This window comes from Tachypleus tridentatus, chromosome 2 (genome assembly GCF_004210375.1).
Source record: "Tachypleus tridentatus isolate NWPU-2018 chromosome 2, ASM421037v1, whole genome shotgun sequence".
Classification (NCBI taxonomy): Eukaryota; Metazoa; Arthropoda; class Merostomata; order Xiphosura; family Limulidae; genus Tachypleus; species Tachypleus tridentatus.
Genome location: NC_134826.1, coordinates 11756783 through 11773139, shown reverse-complemented (window position 1 = coordinate 11773139; position 16357 = coordinate 11756783). Strand labels below are relative to the sequence as shown.

Below are 16357 nucleotides of genomic sequence, written 5' to 3'. Positions count from 1 at the left end.
AATAATAAGGTTTACATGTTTAGCTGTGATGTAATAATAATAAGGTTGTCAGGTTTAGCTGTGATGTAATAATAATAAGGTTGTCAGGTTTATATGTTTTAGCTGAAACATAATAATGTTAGGTTAACTGTGCAGAGATTTTTCAAACTTCTAATGACTTCAAAAGATGTTATAAAATATATTTTTTTTGTATTATCAAAAAGTTGTCAGGTTTACATATTTAGCTGTGATATAATAATAATAAGGTTGTCAGGTTTACATATTTAGCTGTGATATAATAATAATAAGGTTGTCAGGTTTACATATTTAGCTGTGATATAATAATAATAAGGTTGTCAGGTTTACATATTTAGCTGTGATGTAATAATAATAAGGTTTACATATTTAGCTGTGATATAATAATAATAAGGTTTACATATTTAGCTGTGATATAATAATAATAAGGTTTACATATTTAGCTGTGATATAATAATAATAAGGTTTACATATTTAGCTGTGATATAATAATAATAAGGTTGTCAGGTTTACATGTTTAGCTGTGATATAATAATAATAAGGTTTACATGTTTAGCTGTGATATAATAATAATAAGGTTTACATATTTAGCTGTGATATAATAATAAGTTGATACTGGTAACAAGATGGTAAATGTTTTTCTGGCTTCTTGTCAAAACCTGCTTCCAAATATACAATGACACCTTTAATTACAGTTAGCAAGGGTAATTCTTCTCTGTGTTATTTAGAATGGTAACATTTATCTTTCTATCTCTGTGTTGCATATCTTATGCAGGATAAAAATAGTTACTCAATAATGTACCATATTTGGCTTTCACACAATTTACAAATTAGTTATTTGAATTATTTTCTTTAGATAATTAGTGCAAACTTAAATCACAAAATTTGATATTTATAATAATATATTTATATTTAATGTAGTTCACAAAACATAATTTCAAACATTTTTCAATGATGGCAAAATGGAATTAAACATTCTCACCATCTGCACCATCTGGCTGACCTATCCGCTTGTGAAAACGTCTAATGGGAACTCGGGTCATTGTTGTTAGTGGTCTGTTTTGTTTTAGGTCTAACTGCATATGTTTTTGTGTTCTACTGCTGTAAGTAAAAGAAACAAATATAACAGATGCTAAGCAGGTGTTTTAAATCAAGTTATAAACTGTTAAAAGAACAAGTTATAATGTTCAATGCTGTATGACAAAACAATGATTTTGTTGATTTTCCATATAAACAATCTTATATGGGACCAAGTTGAACAAAAATTGTTATGAAAGAACTAAAAGTTTGTTAATAAGCCAAAAGCAACAAAATGGGCTATCCGTGCTGTGCCAATCACAAGCATCAAATTCTGGTTTATAAGAAAACTACAACAAATTACCAACTGTATAAAATTTCACTTTTTCCTGTGGTCTTGCTTGAAAACAATTTTATAAAACAGAAACACAAATCAGTAAATTTTTAATAAATTTGTTTTTGGAATTGTAATTATTTAACAAACTGAGAATCCTACCAACTTTTGTTGTATGTGATTATTTAACATTAACTGAAAACCATGTAGTAATCACATTTTGAATATCACACAGCATTACAAACATTGATAATTAAGAGCTTCACATTTTACTAAATATTTTTATAACTCCAGTGAAATAAAGGAAATGTTACCAGTTGTGACACTACACTAATTCAGACATGGGAGTATTACAGTAAAATAATTCAAATTTTACAACTCATGAAAACTATAATTTGATTTAAAACAAGTTAACAGACACACACTCACAGAGTTCCAATAAATAAAAAAGGAAGTGACTGGGTAGTTTGACTTTTATAGAAATAAAAAGGAAGCTTTTGTGTTTAACATTTTTAGATTTCAAATGGAGATGTTTAAAAAGCTGGTATGAAAAAAAATAAAAAAATTATATATTTATTAATAATAAGCAAAAACAACTTGTACCAATTTAGTGTTTTGTGACTAATATTTAAAATGTATAAAAAATTAAGGAACCATTAAAGATGCACTTTGAAAAATTTGGTTAAAGTTTAACATTACTGTTTAAAGGTGAGAAACATAAAATTCTGAAAACACTGTTTTAAGTATGTAAAGCAGGGAAAGTGAATTAAAATATTCCTTGATCTGTAACATGACTCCTCTTTAAACGTACAAAATAGAGAAAGTAACATAATAATCTGCTTTATCTGTGAAACAATCTGTCATTAAATCATAAAAGCAGAAACCATGTGAAGAAATGTTTTCTATCCAGAATCAAATATACATGCAATAAACTTACCTGTATCGAAATCTTGAACTCCAACTAAATGTTTTCCCCGAGCCTCCTGGAACCTCCCACACTTGGGTCAATCTGATTCATGAAAATAACATCAATACTAAATGTTCAATATATCATCATTATTTGAGATGTATTTTTAGTTTTGTATCTTTCATCAGCAAACACTGACTGTCTCAGCAAAACACTATTGAGATGTTATAGAATATACAGGAACTGAAATTTTTATTTAAAAAATATTAATTGTTTTGAAGAGTGGACTTGTTAACACTTTACTTGGGGATTTCTACAGTAACTTATGTATTACAGTAAACTGTCAGATGTCTTTTAGTGTTTAAAGTCTGTTTGTTTGTTTCAGTATTAAACATTTTAAACTCAACAACAAATCAATCAGTAGTACAATGACAAGCCCTATCTATAAAATTATAGAAAATATTTAACGTGCAAAGTTTGGTGACTATATGTTATATGTCTGTCAACTTAATGCATCATTAATTTCATATGTTAGTTAAGTACAACATTTTTATTTGTTGTTCTTTATCAAAAGAGCTGTATATAAATTACTGGTTAAATGTTGAGTGGTTTTTGTTTGGTTTATATTATCAACCTATGAAATAAACATTTGTTTGGTTTATATTATCAACCTATCAAATAAACATTTGTTTGGTTTATATTATCAACCTATGAAATAAACATTTGTTTGGTTTATATTATCAACCTATCAAATAAACATTTGTTTGGTTTATATTATCAACCTATCAAATAAACATTTGTTTGGTTTATATTATCAACCTATCAAATAAACATTTGTTTGGTTTATATTATCAACCTATCAAATAAACATTTGTTTGGTTTATATTATCAACCTATCAAATAAACATTTGTTTGGTTTATATTATCAACCTATCAAATAAACATTTGTTTGGTTTATATTATCAACCTATCAAATAAACATTTGTTTGGTTTATATTATCAACCTATCAAATAAACATTTGTTTGGTTTATATTATCAACCTATCAAATAAACATTTGTTTGGTTTATATTATCAACCTATCAAATAAACATTTGTTTGGTTTATATTATCAACCTATCAAATAAACATTTGTTTGGTTTATATTATCAACCTATCAAATAAACATTTGTTTGGTTTATATCAACCTATCAACCTATCAAATAAACATTTGTTTGGTTTATATTATCAACCTATCAAATAAACATTTGTTTGGTTTATATTATCAACCTATGAAATAAACATTTGTTTGGTTTATATTATCAACCTATGAAATAAACATTTGTTTGGTTTATATTATCAACCTATCAAATAAACATTTGTTTGGTTTATATTATCAACCTATAAAATAAACATTTGTTTGGTTTATATTATCAACCTATGAAATAAACATTTGTTTGGTTTATATTATCAACCTATAAAATAAACATTTGTTTGGTTTATATTATCAACCTATCAAATAAACATTTGTTTGGTTTATATTATCAACCTATGAAATAAACATTTGTTTGGTTTATATTATCAACCTATGAAATAAACATTTGTTTGGACTTTTTGTTAAAATTACCTCATAAAACAACCCTTTAAAAAGTTCCTAACTGTGTGATGACTTAAGAAGAGTTTTGTAAAGTTATAAATTATGTAAAATTGTAATTCGTTCAAATAATCTAGCACTGATAAAAAAATAAGAAAACATAATTTAGCACCAAGGAAAAATAAAAAGTACTTTAGGAGAAAGAACTTTATTATTTTAATAACTAGAAAAGCTGTTTGTTTAAACAATATGGTTATAAGGATGAAGTTGTGTAAATAATTTTTGTTGTAAACAAGTTACCTGAAGAAAGCATGATGTTCAACACAACACTTCCACAAGTGTTTGCAAGCTTGTTTACTGGGAAGTTCAAATCCATAAGTGTTTTCATCATTCTGGAAAAAAAAATTAACTGTATAAAAATAAAAAGAGTCAATAATTAGAATAAACAGCTAACTTAATTTTATTTTAACTGAAACATAAAATTTAAAAAATGCTGTTTCTGACATGTAAAACAAGTATTATTTTATACATATATAGTACTATGTAAAACGTGTTAGAACAGTGGAAGGTAAATCACAAGTGAAACATCAAAATTTTACTAACTTTTATATTTAGTACAACAAAAATTCACAGAAAGTGCTTGAGTTAAGCAAACACTTAACATTTTGTCTCCCATTTTGCTTTGATAACTACAGACAGTCTTTCAGACATTGTTGCAACATATTCAATCAAAATGTTCCGAGAGATCTTTGGAGTAAAATCCCAAATACACTCCTATAAAGTTTCTTTGCAAATAACTTATGATTTTACAAATTCCAGATCTGCTCAACTGAATTGAAATCAAGGCTCTGTGGGGGTCACTGCATGATTACAATTATTCCAGAAGCTTCTTTCTTAGCTAAGTAATTTCTGTATAGGTTGGAGAAGCATTTGTGATTATCTTCTTGGCAGTAGAATCTTTTACCAATAATATGCAAACCAGTGAGTATACCGTGATGGATCAGAATCTGATGGTACTTGCACTGGTTTATTATTCCATCTATTTTTTAAAATATCTCCTGTTGCCTCAGCAACAAAATCATCACACTGCATCCCCCCATGTTTCATGGTAGGTGCTATACATTGAGGTAACTATCTTTGACCTTTCTTCCACCAGATGTACAACCTATATTTTGAACCAAATCTTTCAAAGTTGGATTTATCCATCTACAACATCTTTTACCAATTATCAACAGTCCAGTTTTTGTACTTTTTAGCAAATTTCTGTCACTTGACAATATTTGTAGATTAAAGTAGCAGTATTTTTAATGGTACACAACCAGATATTCTATTAAGTCTTCTTGATACTGTAGATCTGAACACTTTTCTGTCATTTGATACACGGTTGTTTATCTTATTATGAGATCAGTGGCAGTCTTCCCTCTGTCCCAAAGGCTACACAAATAAGATACTTAATATCAGTATTATTGAATTCAGGTGTTCTGTCTCTTCTTTTTCTATTTTAAAATTTACCTGTCTTGGTTCCACAACCTAGGATGTACTTGACAGTGTTTGGGGAGCATTTCAAGTCTGCAGCAATTGAGCAGAGAGTCCAGTAAACATCACATAAGCTTATATGCAAACTCTCAGCTCTACTGATAATTGTCTATGCATTTTGGACATTGCATGACAACACTGTAAATGTATATATACACAGTGTTAAACACTATTTTCATTAAGGTTTATTTGTGGAATGTTATTAAATTGCTAGCATCTTTATATATATAGTTATGACACTGTATAGGGTACCATGACAGTCACTTGACATACTAAATTTCATTAGTATGTTCATTCAAGCAAAACTATTATAATATGACCTTGGTACAAGTATATGGAAGTTCTAAAAAATAAGTATTCTTATCCTGGCTCATTTAATTGTCAACATAGATTAATGAAGCATTACCATGGTGCTGAAAGTTACATTCTGTAATGATATGGAAGTATTGACCCCATAAAATGGAAAGAATAACAAAATATTCTCCCATCCTACCACTTTTGCACAGTACTGTGTGTGTGTGTGTGTACAATATATACACATACAATACACTATGGTGTTGAAAGAATGTTATTTTATAACTTTTTCAAAAACCAAATATTCATCATGAAATATGGCAATAAAAAGTAAATGAACAATAAGAAATTCATACACTAAATTCAAACAAACAAACATCACACACATAAAACACATGGAAACAGTATAAAAAAAAAATTTGCAATCAAAATTAGAACAAACATTTATTATGTAAGGATACCAACATTATGTTTACTACATTCTCTAATACATGTTTACATGTGAGCAAGGTATCCCATAAAACAATTTTAAAAGTATTATCATTTTATCAATTTATATATAAACGTTTTCAATGCCACTTAAGGAAGCACAGTCACAGATATATAAGAAATAAAATCATACCGAATGTACTTTTCTCCCATTTTAAAGGTGTCTGCAAACGAACACGCTCTTTAGTTTAAAAAAAAATTATGGTTACAGTTAGTTACACCATGTAAAAAAAATGTTAACTTTTTTACTTACATTTTTATCTCTAATTCTCAACATGAAATATTTCCCCTTGTAGTAGACTTTTGTTATCCTAGGCCTGGTTGTTGAAAAAACAAACAAACAATATTTATAGTAAAATTACTAAAATTGATAGGAAGTATACGAAATTTATATTAAAATTGTTGAAATAGGCCTATTTGTTATAAGAATACATAAGATTTATAGTAAAAATTACTAAAATTGTGTGAAATAGGCCTTTGCTATCCTTAGCCTAACTGTTAAAAAATAAATTACTAAAATTTGGATGATACAGGCTTTAGCTGTTTTAGACCATTTGTTGGAAAACAAATCACGTCTATTATAAAATTACTAAAATTGTGTAAGATTGATCTTTGATATTCTAGGCCTCGTTATCCTATGCCTAATTTGTTGGAAGAATAAATAACGTTTATAGTAAAATTATCATCATTGTGTGATATAGCCCTTTGTAATACTGTGTTTGTTTGTTTGTTTTGGAATTTCGCACAAAGGTACTCAAGGGCTATCTGTGCCAGCCGTCCCTAATTTAGCAGTGTAAGACTAGAGGGAAGGCAGTTAGTCATCACCACCCACCGCCAACTCTTGGGCTACTCTTTTACCAACGAAAAGTGGGATTGACTGTCACATTATACGCCCCACAGCTGGGAGGGCGAGCATGTTAAGCGCGACGCGGGCGCCAACCTCGGATTACGAGTCGCACGCCTTACGCGCTTGGCCATGCCAGGCCTTATCCTGTGGCTATTTGTTGTCAAAATAGATGATGTATAGTGAACAAACGTGTGTTATCATAAGCTTATTTGTTTTATCCTACGATTATTTGTTGAAATATGAAACGAGTGATATGGAAAAAAATTAATAAAATTGTGTGGAATTATATTGAATTAGGTCATGTACTAGAAATAAATAAAATTTATAGTAAAATGATTAAAACTGTGCTAGAAAGACCTTTGCTATTTTAGGCTTTTTGTTGGAAAAATAAACGAAATTTATAAATGAAATTACTAAAATCGTGTTAAATAGGTCTCTTTTTTATCCCATTCCTATTTTGTTGATTAAAAAACGATTTTTCTAGTACAATTATTAAAACTGAGTGACATAAATGTTGTTATTCTAGACCTATTTGATGTACAAATGAACCACGTTTATTTTAAAATTATTACCATTGTGTGGCACAGATCTGGTTTATTCTAGGCCTATTTGTTATGACAATAAACGAAATTTACAGTAAGATTTCTAAAACTTTTGTAAAAATAAACGCTATTTATCTTAAAATTACTACCATTACATGACACAGATCCTAGGCTTGTTTTCTGTAAAAATAAACAAGATTTACAGTATATTTCTAAATGTGTGTGGCATAGTCATGAATCTTTGTTATTCTAGGCCTATTAGGAAAATATACCAGATTTATAACGAAACAACTGAACTCGTATGAAATAGGTCGTTTGTTATCCTAATACTATTTGTTGAAAAACTATCTTGATTTATACTAATTTTACTACTGTGTGATATAGATGTTTGTTATTCTAGGTATATCTGTTGGGAAAAATCGTGTGACATAGACACTTGTTATTCTATGATCATGTGATGAAACAATAAACGATTATTAAAATTACTTGACATAGGCCTTTGTTGTCCTAGACCTATTTATTGGAAAAGTAAAACCACATTTATTGTACAATTACTAAAATTGAGTGTGGATGCTTATGTCATTTCAAATATTTGTAAACTGGTCAAAAATGAAATTTTTCATTACAAAATCACAGAAAAAGTTTATAAGTGATAAGTAATTTTGTTTGTTAGCATTGTACTTCCACATACACAATAAGGATAACAAAATAACCTATGAAATTTTGTTTGTTTATTTAAAGTTAAGCACAAAACTACACGATGAGCTGTTTGTGCTTTATCCACCACGGCTAATGAAACCCAGTTTTCAGCGGTGTAAGTGCGTAAACATACCGCTATGCTACTGGGGACTATGATATTTTATTTGAGAAGTAATAAAAAATAATTATTATTCTGATCTACAATTACATGTAGTGTTCCTAGGTTTTCCAAATTTACATTATTAATCTTAAATTTCGGACCACCATTTTGAAATTCTTTGAATTTAACATATATTACGTATTTGCATTTTGCATAGGAAAAAACTATGCTACAAGTAACAATATGATTATTTTTAGTCCTTTAAGGATATAACTGCAAAACTAATTACTTAAATGAATAAATCACGAATATATTAAAAGTACGGATTTGTCTTTTTCGGGTGATTTTTAGATTAAATATGTTATAACAGTTGTTTATTAAAAAGAAATAAACAATAGCTGGACCGACAATGCATCATTATAACCTCAGTAAAATGCAAATCGCACAAGTATACGAAATAAACGGTTCACTTTTAGTAAGTGGAAACTAAAATATGAATGCACTCACCAAAAGTAGTTTCCCACTTTGGTTTTGTTGCGAAGAACAATGACCCCACTGGGCGTGAGACCCAGAAAATATTCAGTGTTGTCCTCTCCCTTTAAGAACATGGAATAAAACCTGTCTATATCACAAAGCATTACTAAGGAAAAAACAAAGTATAAACAAATATAAAACCAAGAGACTTTACATAGAGTTCTAAACAGGCAAGATAAAGATAAGAACAGTTCAGTAATGGATAATATTTTAAACTATATCAGATTGAAAACATACTTTTCTATTATAGTATGTGTTGATTAATAGATAAACACTCAAAATTTTATTTCCAGATTTAAGATAGCGTTCTTAAATCAGAGTGTGCCGAGTTTAATCTTATTTAATCTCTACATTATGTGGGTGGTAGAATGTAAATGTGACTGGTCCTCTGTTGTGTGACAACTATCCCTTAGGGGACTGTAAATTGTGAGACCAAGAAGACATAAATAGGACAAAGCATACATTGATACAGACCCTCCCCAAATGGCCAAGGACAACACCTTTTCTGGGATCTTTCTGCTAGAAAAATGGTTAATGGCTATAATGTGTTTGTGCAAAGTGAATAGTGCAAAAATTTCTGAAAGTTGCAGACTCATTCCAATGCATGACACTACAGCAAGAAACAATCATTTTGGTTTATTCTAAGCCTTTATTTTGGTTCACTAAATAATTCTTAGGAAATCAGATAGCTTGACCAAACAGAGAAAAACTTGAAAGCAAATAGATATATTTACGTATTCCAATCAATTTTAATATGCAATAAAAGATATATCTTTGTATAAGATATTGTGATAAAGACACAACAAAAGTATACTTGAAGTGTTCCTTTTTACATTTAAATAGTTTTCATGTTTTTGCCTTAATATACACACACACACACTGCTGGCCAAAATCCTAAGGCCAATGAACATAAAGAAAAAATATGCATTTTGCGTTGTTACACTCAACCACTTATTTGAGTAGAGCTTCGAAAGATGAAAATAAGAAAAGGGAAAATAAAAATATTTTTTTTAGCATTTAATAGGAAAAATGTGAACACTCTGAAATTAGCTGAAATACTAGCTGGTCAAAATTTAAGACCATGCCAAAAAGAAGTCCTAAACAGGGTAGGAAATGCCCAACAAGAGATCTCAGTAGTGAGTTGCACGGCCGTCATTGCGAATAACTTCAAACATTCGCTTTGGCATGGTCGATATAAGCATTTGCAGAAGGTTGGCTGGAATGTTATTCCAAGTGGTGAAGATGGCTTCACGAAGATCATGCATCGTTTGAACTTGACGTCCATTTCTATAGACTTCCCTTGCCATCCACCCCAAACATTTTCAATGGGGTTCAGTTTAGGCAAACACGCTGGATGGTCCAAAAGAATCACGTTATTCGCCATGAAAAAGTCCTTTGTCCTGCGGGTATTGTGGATTGCAGCGTTGTCCTGCTGAAAGATCCAGCCATTTCCGCATAAGCGAGGGCCTTCAGTCAATAAGGATGCTCTTTCCAACATGCCAATGTAGCCAGCTGCTGTTTAACGCCCCTGTATAACCTGAAGCTCCATTGTTCCATGGAAGTAGAAAGCACCCCAGATCATGATGGAACATCCTCCACTGTGTTGTGTAGAAAATGGCTCCGGTGGGATATCCTTATCGTGCCAGTAACGTTGGAAGCCACCTGGACCATCCAGGTTAAACTTTTTTTTCTTATCAGAGAACAAAACCTTTGTTCATTTTTCTACGTCCCATGTTTGGTGTTTCTCAGCAAAGTCTCTCGTAGATGCCGTCTTATTGTTTTTGAGCTGCATTTCTTAATTTAGTTCGATGATCAGCTGGTGACTTGCCGGACAACCCATAGAATCCTCCTGCTCAACGCCGGCGAAATGTTCTTGGGCCGACCACTTGAAATTCTCGTTCCGTATCCCTCAGGGTCTTTTAAGAAATTTTCAACAGTAGTTTTACTACGCCCAATCTCACCAGCGATGACACGTTGAGAGAGACATTGCTTTTGCAGCTCGACAATTCTGCCATTTTCAAACTCTGTCAACTTTTTAGCCTTTACCATGTTTTTATCCAATGTAACACAGGAGATGTCAGTGGGAGATGTTGACAACGATAATGCTTGAACACAAATGACTAAATTTCGTTACGTTTTTACCTATTAACGTTTCGTTTCAGTATGGTCTTAATCTTTTGACCAGCTAGTATTTAGGCTAATTTCATAGTGTTTACATTTTCCCTATAAAATGGTAAAAAAGTTTTTTTATTTTCCCTTTTCTTATTTCAATCTTTCCAAGCTCTATTCAAATAAGTGGTTGAGTCTAACAACCCAAAAGGCATATTTTTTCTTTATGTTCATTGGCCTTAAGATTTTGGCCAGGAGTGAGTGTGTATACATATATGTATGTACATATGCTTGTTTTTTGTTTTTGTTTTGTGAATTTCGCGCAAAGCTACTCGAGGGCTATCTGCGCTAGCGTTTCCTAATTTAGCAGTGCAATACTAGATGGAAGGCAACTAGTCATTACCACCCACCGCCAAACTCTTGGGCTACTCTTTTACCAACGAATAGTGGGATTGACCGTCACATTATAACTCCCCCACGGCTGAAAGGTAGGGCATGTTTATGTGCGACTGGGATTCGAACCCGCGACTCTCTGATTACAAGTCGAACGCCTAAACACGCTTGGCCATGCCGGGCTGTATATATGCAAAATTCATCTAAATATCTAAACATTATTACTACTACTAACAATTAGTTTAGTTTGAAATTATTTTATCAGTAAAGAAAGTAAAACAAAAACATTCGAGTACTATAATAGCTGAAAACAATTAAAACATCATTTTTAACCTAGTTCCAGAACAATAAAAGAAGTAAGGTTTACTTATACACTAAAGCGATAAACATTTCAATCTTCTTATTTTAAAAAGTAAATAAAAAATTCATCAGAATATAATGGTAAGACGAATTCAGTGTCAGACCACTGAAGTCAATGCTGAGATTTTGCTTTATAAGTCTATGCACGATTATGAGAGGTGGTATTATTTCTTCCACTCATACTTTAAAATATAGTAAAACATATAAAATCACCGATTTACTTCTGCTGATGTAAAACGTCAGTTTATTGAACATTTTATTGTGCACATCAACCAGTATACAAAAGAAACAAAATGTATTTTAAATTTAGCTTGTCTTTATTAACAGCCTTATAGAAACAAACCATATAAAGTTACAGGTCAGAATTATGGATGGAAAAGGTTTTAATGAAACACACTGTTTTGTGTTTGTATTACAATACCAAAATTACTTCATTTCAATCATTTATAAAGCTTCAAAGTATTTTTTTATATTATTATCCATGTACACCTTACAATCTATGTTATGTTATTATGCCTAAGAAATAAATTTTATGACAAACAGTGGTATACCTTTGAAATGAAAACCCGAATATTTGTAGAACTCTATTAAAACTTGTGAAAAGTCCAAAAGATTTGTACTCACTAAAACAGGATGAAGGTCAACGCCATACATGTCCAACCATCTCACCCTTTCCAAGAAATTAAGTTCTACAGTTGCTGGTGATTTCCCCCTGTACATGGTTAAAACACAACAATATCTTTAGATTACAGGGGAAGAACCATGTCTTTTTGTGTGTTTAAAATGTCTTACGTAACACAATTTTATCAAACAACAACAATAACTAAATTTATTTACTTAACTTCTACAGCTCACACTCATTTCACGGATGATAGCTTCGCTACAGAAATTACAAATTACTATTGATGTTAAGCTTGTTTGTAACAAGAATTAGTAAGAACATTGATACCATAACCACGCGAGGATTTCCACATATCCTTTTAACTGGAATAAAACAGAAGTAAAGTAGTAACGTTTGTTTATAAATGCATGAAGTATGACACAAGGTACAGAATACAACTTACACAAGACTTTTATGTAGTTCAACGGCTTCAGATTCCAAACGTATTGTTTGGTTGGGAATAAACCTTATCTCAGAGACAGGTTGATGTCTTCTGTAGTCATAGTCACCTAATTCAGCTGTACAAATAAATTAGATTTTACTTTAATATAAATCATAAAAAACACAAATATTATTTCTAAAAGTTATATGATTATTTAAAGATTTTGTAGCATTTTGTTTTGTCGTTTCACAGAAAAAAATTATGGCATATCTGCACATTAACAAACTTACCCAGCCAAGTAATTTTATTGGAATTATTCTCTCTTATTGGTCAAACTTTTGTTATCTCTCCCCTTGTAGATAGTATAATAAAGCAAAATTTGTTTGTTTTTTTAATTTCGCACAAAACTACTCGAGGGCTATCTGTGCTAGCCGTCCCTAATTTAGCAGTGTAAGACTAGAGAGAAGGCAGCTAGTCATCACCACCCACCGCCAACTCTTGGGCTACTCTTTTACCAACGAATAGTGGGACTGACCGTCACATTATAACACCCCCACGGCTGAAAGGGCGAGCATGTTTGGTGCGACGCGGATGCGAACCCCCGACCCTCAGATTACGAGTCGCACGCCTTAACACGCTTGGCCATGCCGGGCCAAAAGCAAAGTTAAACTTTCTGTTATTTCTTGCAAATTATTTACCTTTCGTCACTTAAGACTTTACAAAAAATCACATTTATATATCATAGAATTGTGAGCCTGAAGCACAATAAGTAAGCCAAATGTACCTCATCTGCAAACAACTAGGAAACGACTGCGGCCGATAAAACTATTTCAAATGTTTATTAATTTTACACTTTCTGAAACGTCTGTGTAAAGTTTTCCGAAAAAGATCGCTGCAAATCCGTGATTTCAATCAAACAGTAACCACACTATTTTAGAGGCTGTTTGCGTGTTTCGAGTGAGCCTCAGCCCCGCCCCCTACGCCATTCAGGAGTATTTAAAGCAATGTATAGGTCTCTGAAGCGATATGGTAACAGGACGCAGACAAGCCCATAAATTGTGATCATGTCAATTGTTAAAAAAAATAGGCCTCTAGTGCCAGGAGGAAGGAGTGGGGAATGAATAACTGTTCAGGTGAATCGATATTAAGATTTTAAAACCGGACTGTATCTGATATACGAGCCTGATAGGTTGGGCACGTGTTTACATTTAGTTACTGCACAGATTACAGCTTTACTTTTCAGCCCGTGAACTCGGCCCGCTTTTATGCAGTTTGTATGATCATAACTTAAGATTCTTACAGATTACAATAGCAACACTTTATATCCTCTCTGAGATTATCAGAGAGACTTAATATGGCTATCATTCATCTGAAAAATTACAGACAAGTCTGTCTATAATAAAAGAAAGATTCTGTTAAAGATTCTGTTATTGGGGTCGAATTTATTATTTGGCAGAAGAAGAAATATTTCGAGGTAACGCTTTGGAAAGTTCACACAGTGCAACAAGCTCGCTGCTCTTTGGAAAGTTCACACAGTGCAACAAGCTTGCTGCTCTTTGGAAAGTTCACACAGTGCAACAAGCTTGCTGCTCTTTGGAAAGTTCACACAGTGCAACAAGCTTGCTGCTCTTTGGAAAGTTCACACAGTGCAACAAGCTTGCTGCTCTTTGGAAAGTTCACACAGTGCAACAAGCTTGCTGCTCTTTGGAAAGTTCACACAGTGCAACAAGCTTGCTGCTCTTTCTTTTGCTGTTGTCGTTGTTGTGTGTGTTTACAATGTCAGGTTTCAACACTTTTCTTACAAGCCTAATGAACTTAGAGCTGATTTTAAGGCAAGTCAGCTAGTTCCCTCGGGCCTTCTCGCTACGAAGGGATCTGTATTGATATTTTTTATGAGTGATTCTTAAAGATAACGCTGTAAAAGTACACGGTTGACCAATTAATAAACGTACCACATTGTTCTATCATACACTTTACGTTACCTCTGTATCTTTTCTAAGGCCTTGAAATGGCTGAAGCTAGGTCTGGGTCAAATTACTGAATCTCACATTTTAAAACTTTATGAAGGCTGTTTTCTTCCTGACTATGACATGAGGGTCAAGAAACGAAAAATATACATGTTTAACATAATAAAAACGAAATTTTTGCGAAACCAATTGCGATATCATATGCTTTTTTACTGATGGACATGACTGATCTCAGGATGGTGAGGGTCCTAAAGCAGGTATTCACGATTAAGTTCTCTAGTTTGATTTTTTTTTGTTTTTGAATTTCGTGCAAAGCTACACGAGGACTATCTGCGCTAGCCGTCCCTAATTTTGCAGTGTAAGACACGAGAAGGAAGGCAGCTAGTCATCATTACCCACCGCCAACTCTTGGGCTACTCTTTTACCAACGAATAGTGGGATTGACCGTTACATTATAACACACCCACGACTAGAAGGGCGAGCATGTTTGGTGTGACGAGGATTCGAACGTGCGACCCTTAGATAACGAGTCGAACGCCTTAACCCACCTGGCCATGCCGGGCCTCTCGAGTTTGGAAACTGATGGTAAATAATGGACTCGAAAACCGAGGCATGGGACCCGAGGCAGTTGTCTCACCCTAGGGTCAGGCCTGCTGATGGTAGCAACATTGTCGTCTTTCCTGTCAAACACACGGTATGCTGAACCAGAAAAAGGCTGATATCACGTTAATATATCTAAGAATGAATATTTCTGAGAAACCGAGGTAATTAAAATTGTTTTTCATTCACAACAACAGTTACTTCTCATGATGTTCTCTTGAACACGAGTGACTATGCAAATAAAGAAATATTAAAATACTAAGACCAGCTAGTTGACTTCACACACCAGTAACACTGTTATTGTGTTGTAGCTCACCGTTACAGAATTCTCATCACGCTGTACTTCCGTAAACTTACCGCTCACCCAACAGGGGCCATGCACATAGAAACAGGAATCATAAATCTGTTTAAATATCAAGCAGATAGCAACAATTTTTCGCGCAGTCTTTTAAGACGCAAGCTCCCTCTATTCTTAAAAACTATAAAACCAAAATGAACATGGATGCAGATATTTAAAATAACTGCCTACGTAAATAGTGAATTTTATTTACATACCTATACAACTCTAGTGGAAACTGTAATTTCAAGAAAATAATAGTGTTTGGAACAAGATTAAGTCATAAATCATAGGTGAAACTTACCTCTAGTTACATGTAGAAAAACAAATTACAACATTGTTTGGAATAAAAACAAAAACATTTCTTCGGGCAACAAACAGCTAACAAGGTTAAGGAAACCACGAAACCTAAAAAAATAAAAGTTGCTTTAAGCTGCTTATCAAAGACTCATTTTATCATTATCATACAAGGACCAACATTAACGGGCGGGGTGGTGGATTTGAAATGTTGCTGCTCGCAACCTAATGCAGTTAATTAATCTTAGATTCAGCCCTGTCCCTCCACCTTCAGTTAAGGATGGCTAAAGTTAGGGTTTCTTGATATACTTTAAATCATGGCACACATAAAACGTTTAGAAAGTCAGAAAGAGTTACACCTGATG

General features: G+C 32.3%; 1 protein-coding gene across 1 annotated transcript in view; it reads right to left on the bottom strand.

The window, feature by feature from the left end:
- Window positions 1–16357, bottom strand: part of LOC143241403 (band 4.1-like protein 4) — a 114107-nt gene that overhangs the window by 24089 nt on the left and 73661 nt on the right. The window contains exons 6-12 of the mRNA XM_076484774.1: window positions 12813–12927; window positions 12373–12460; window positions 8860–8948; window positions 6418–6481; window positions 4146–4237; window positions 2304–2375; window positions 998–1116 (exon numbers count right to left, since the gene is read on the bottom strand). Coding sequence (XP_076340889.1) covers window positions 998–1116; window positions 2304–2375; window positions 4146–4237; window positions 6418–6481; window positions 8860–8948; window positions 12373–12460; window positions 12813–12927 — 639 coding nt within the window. The remainder of the gene's footprint in view (window positions 1–997; window positions 1117–2303; window positions 2376–4145; window positions 4238–6417; window positions 6482–8859; window positions 8949–12372; window positions 12461–12812; window positions 12928–16357) is intronic.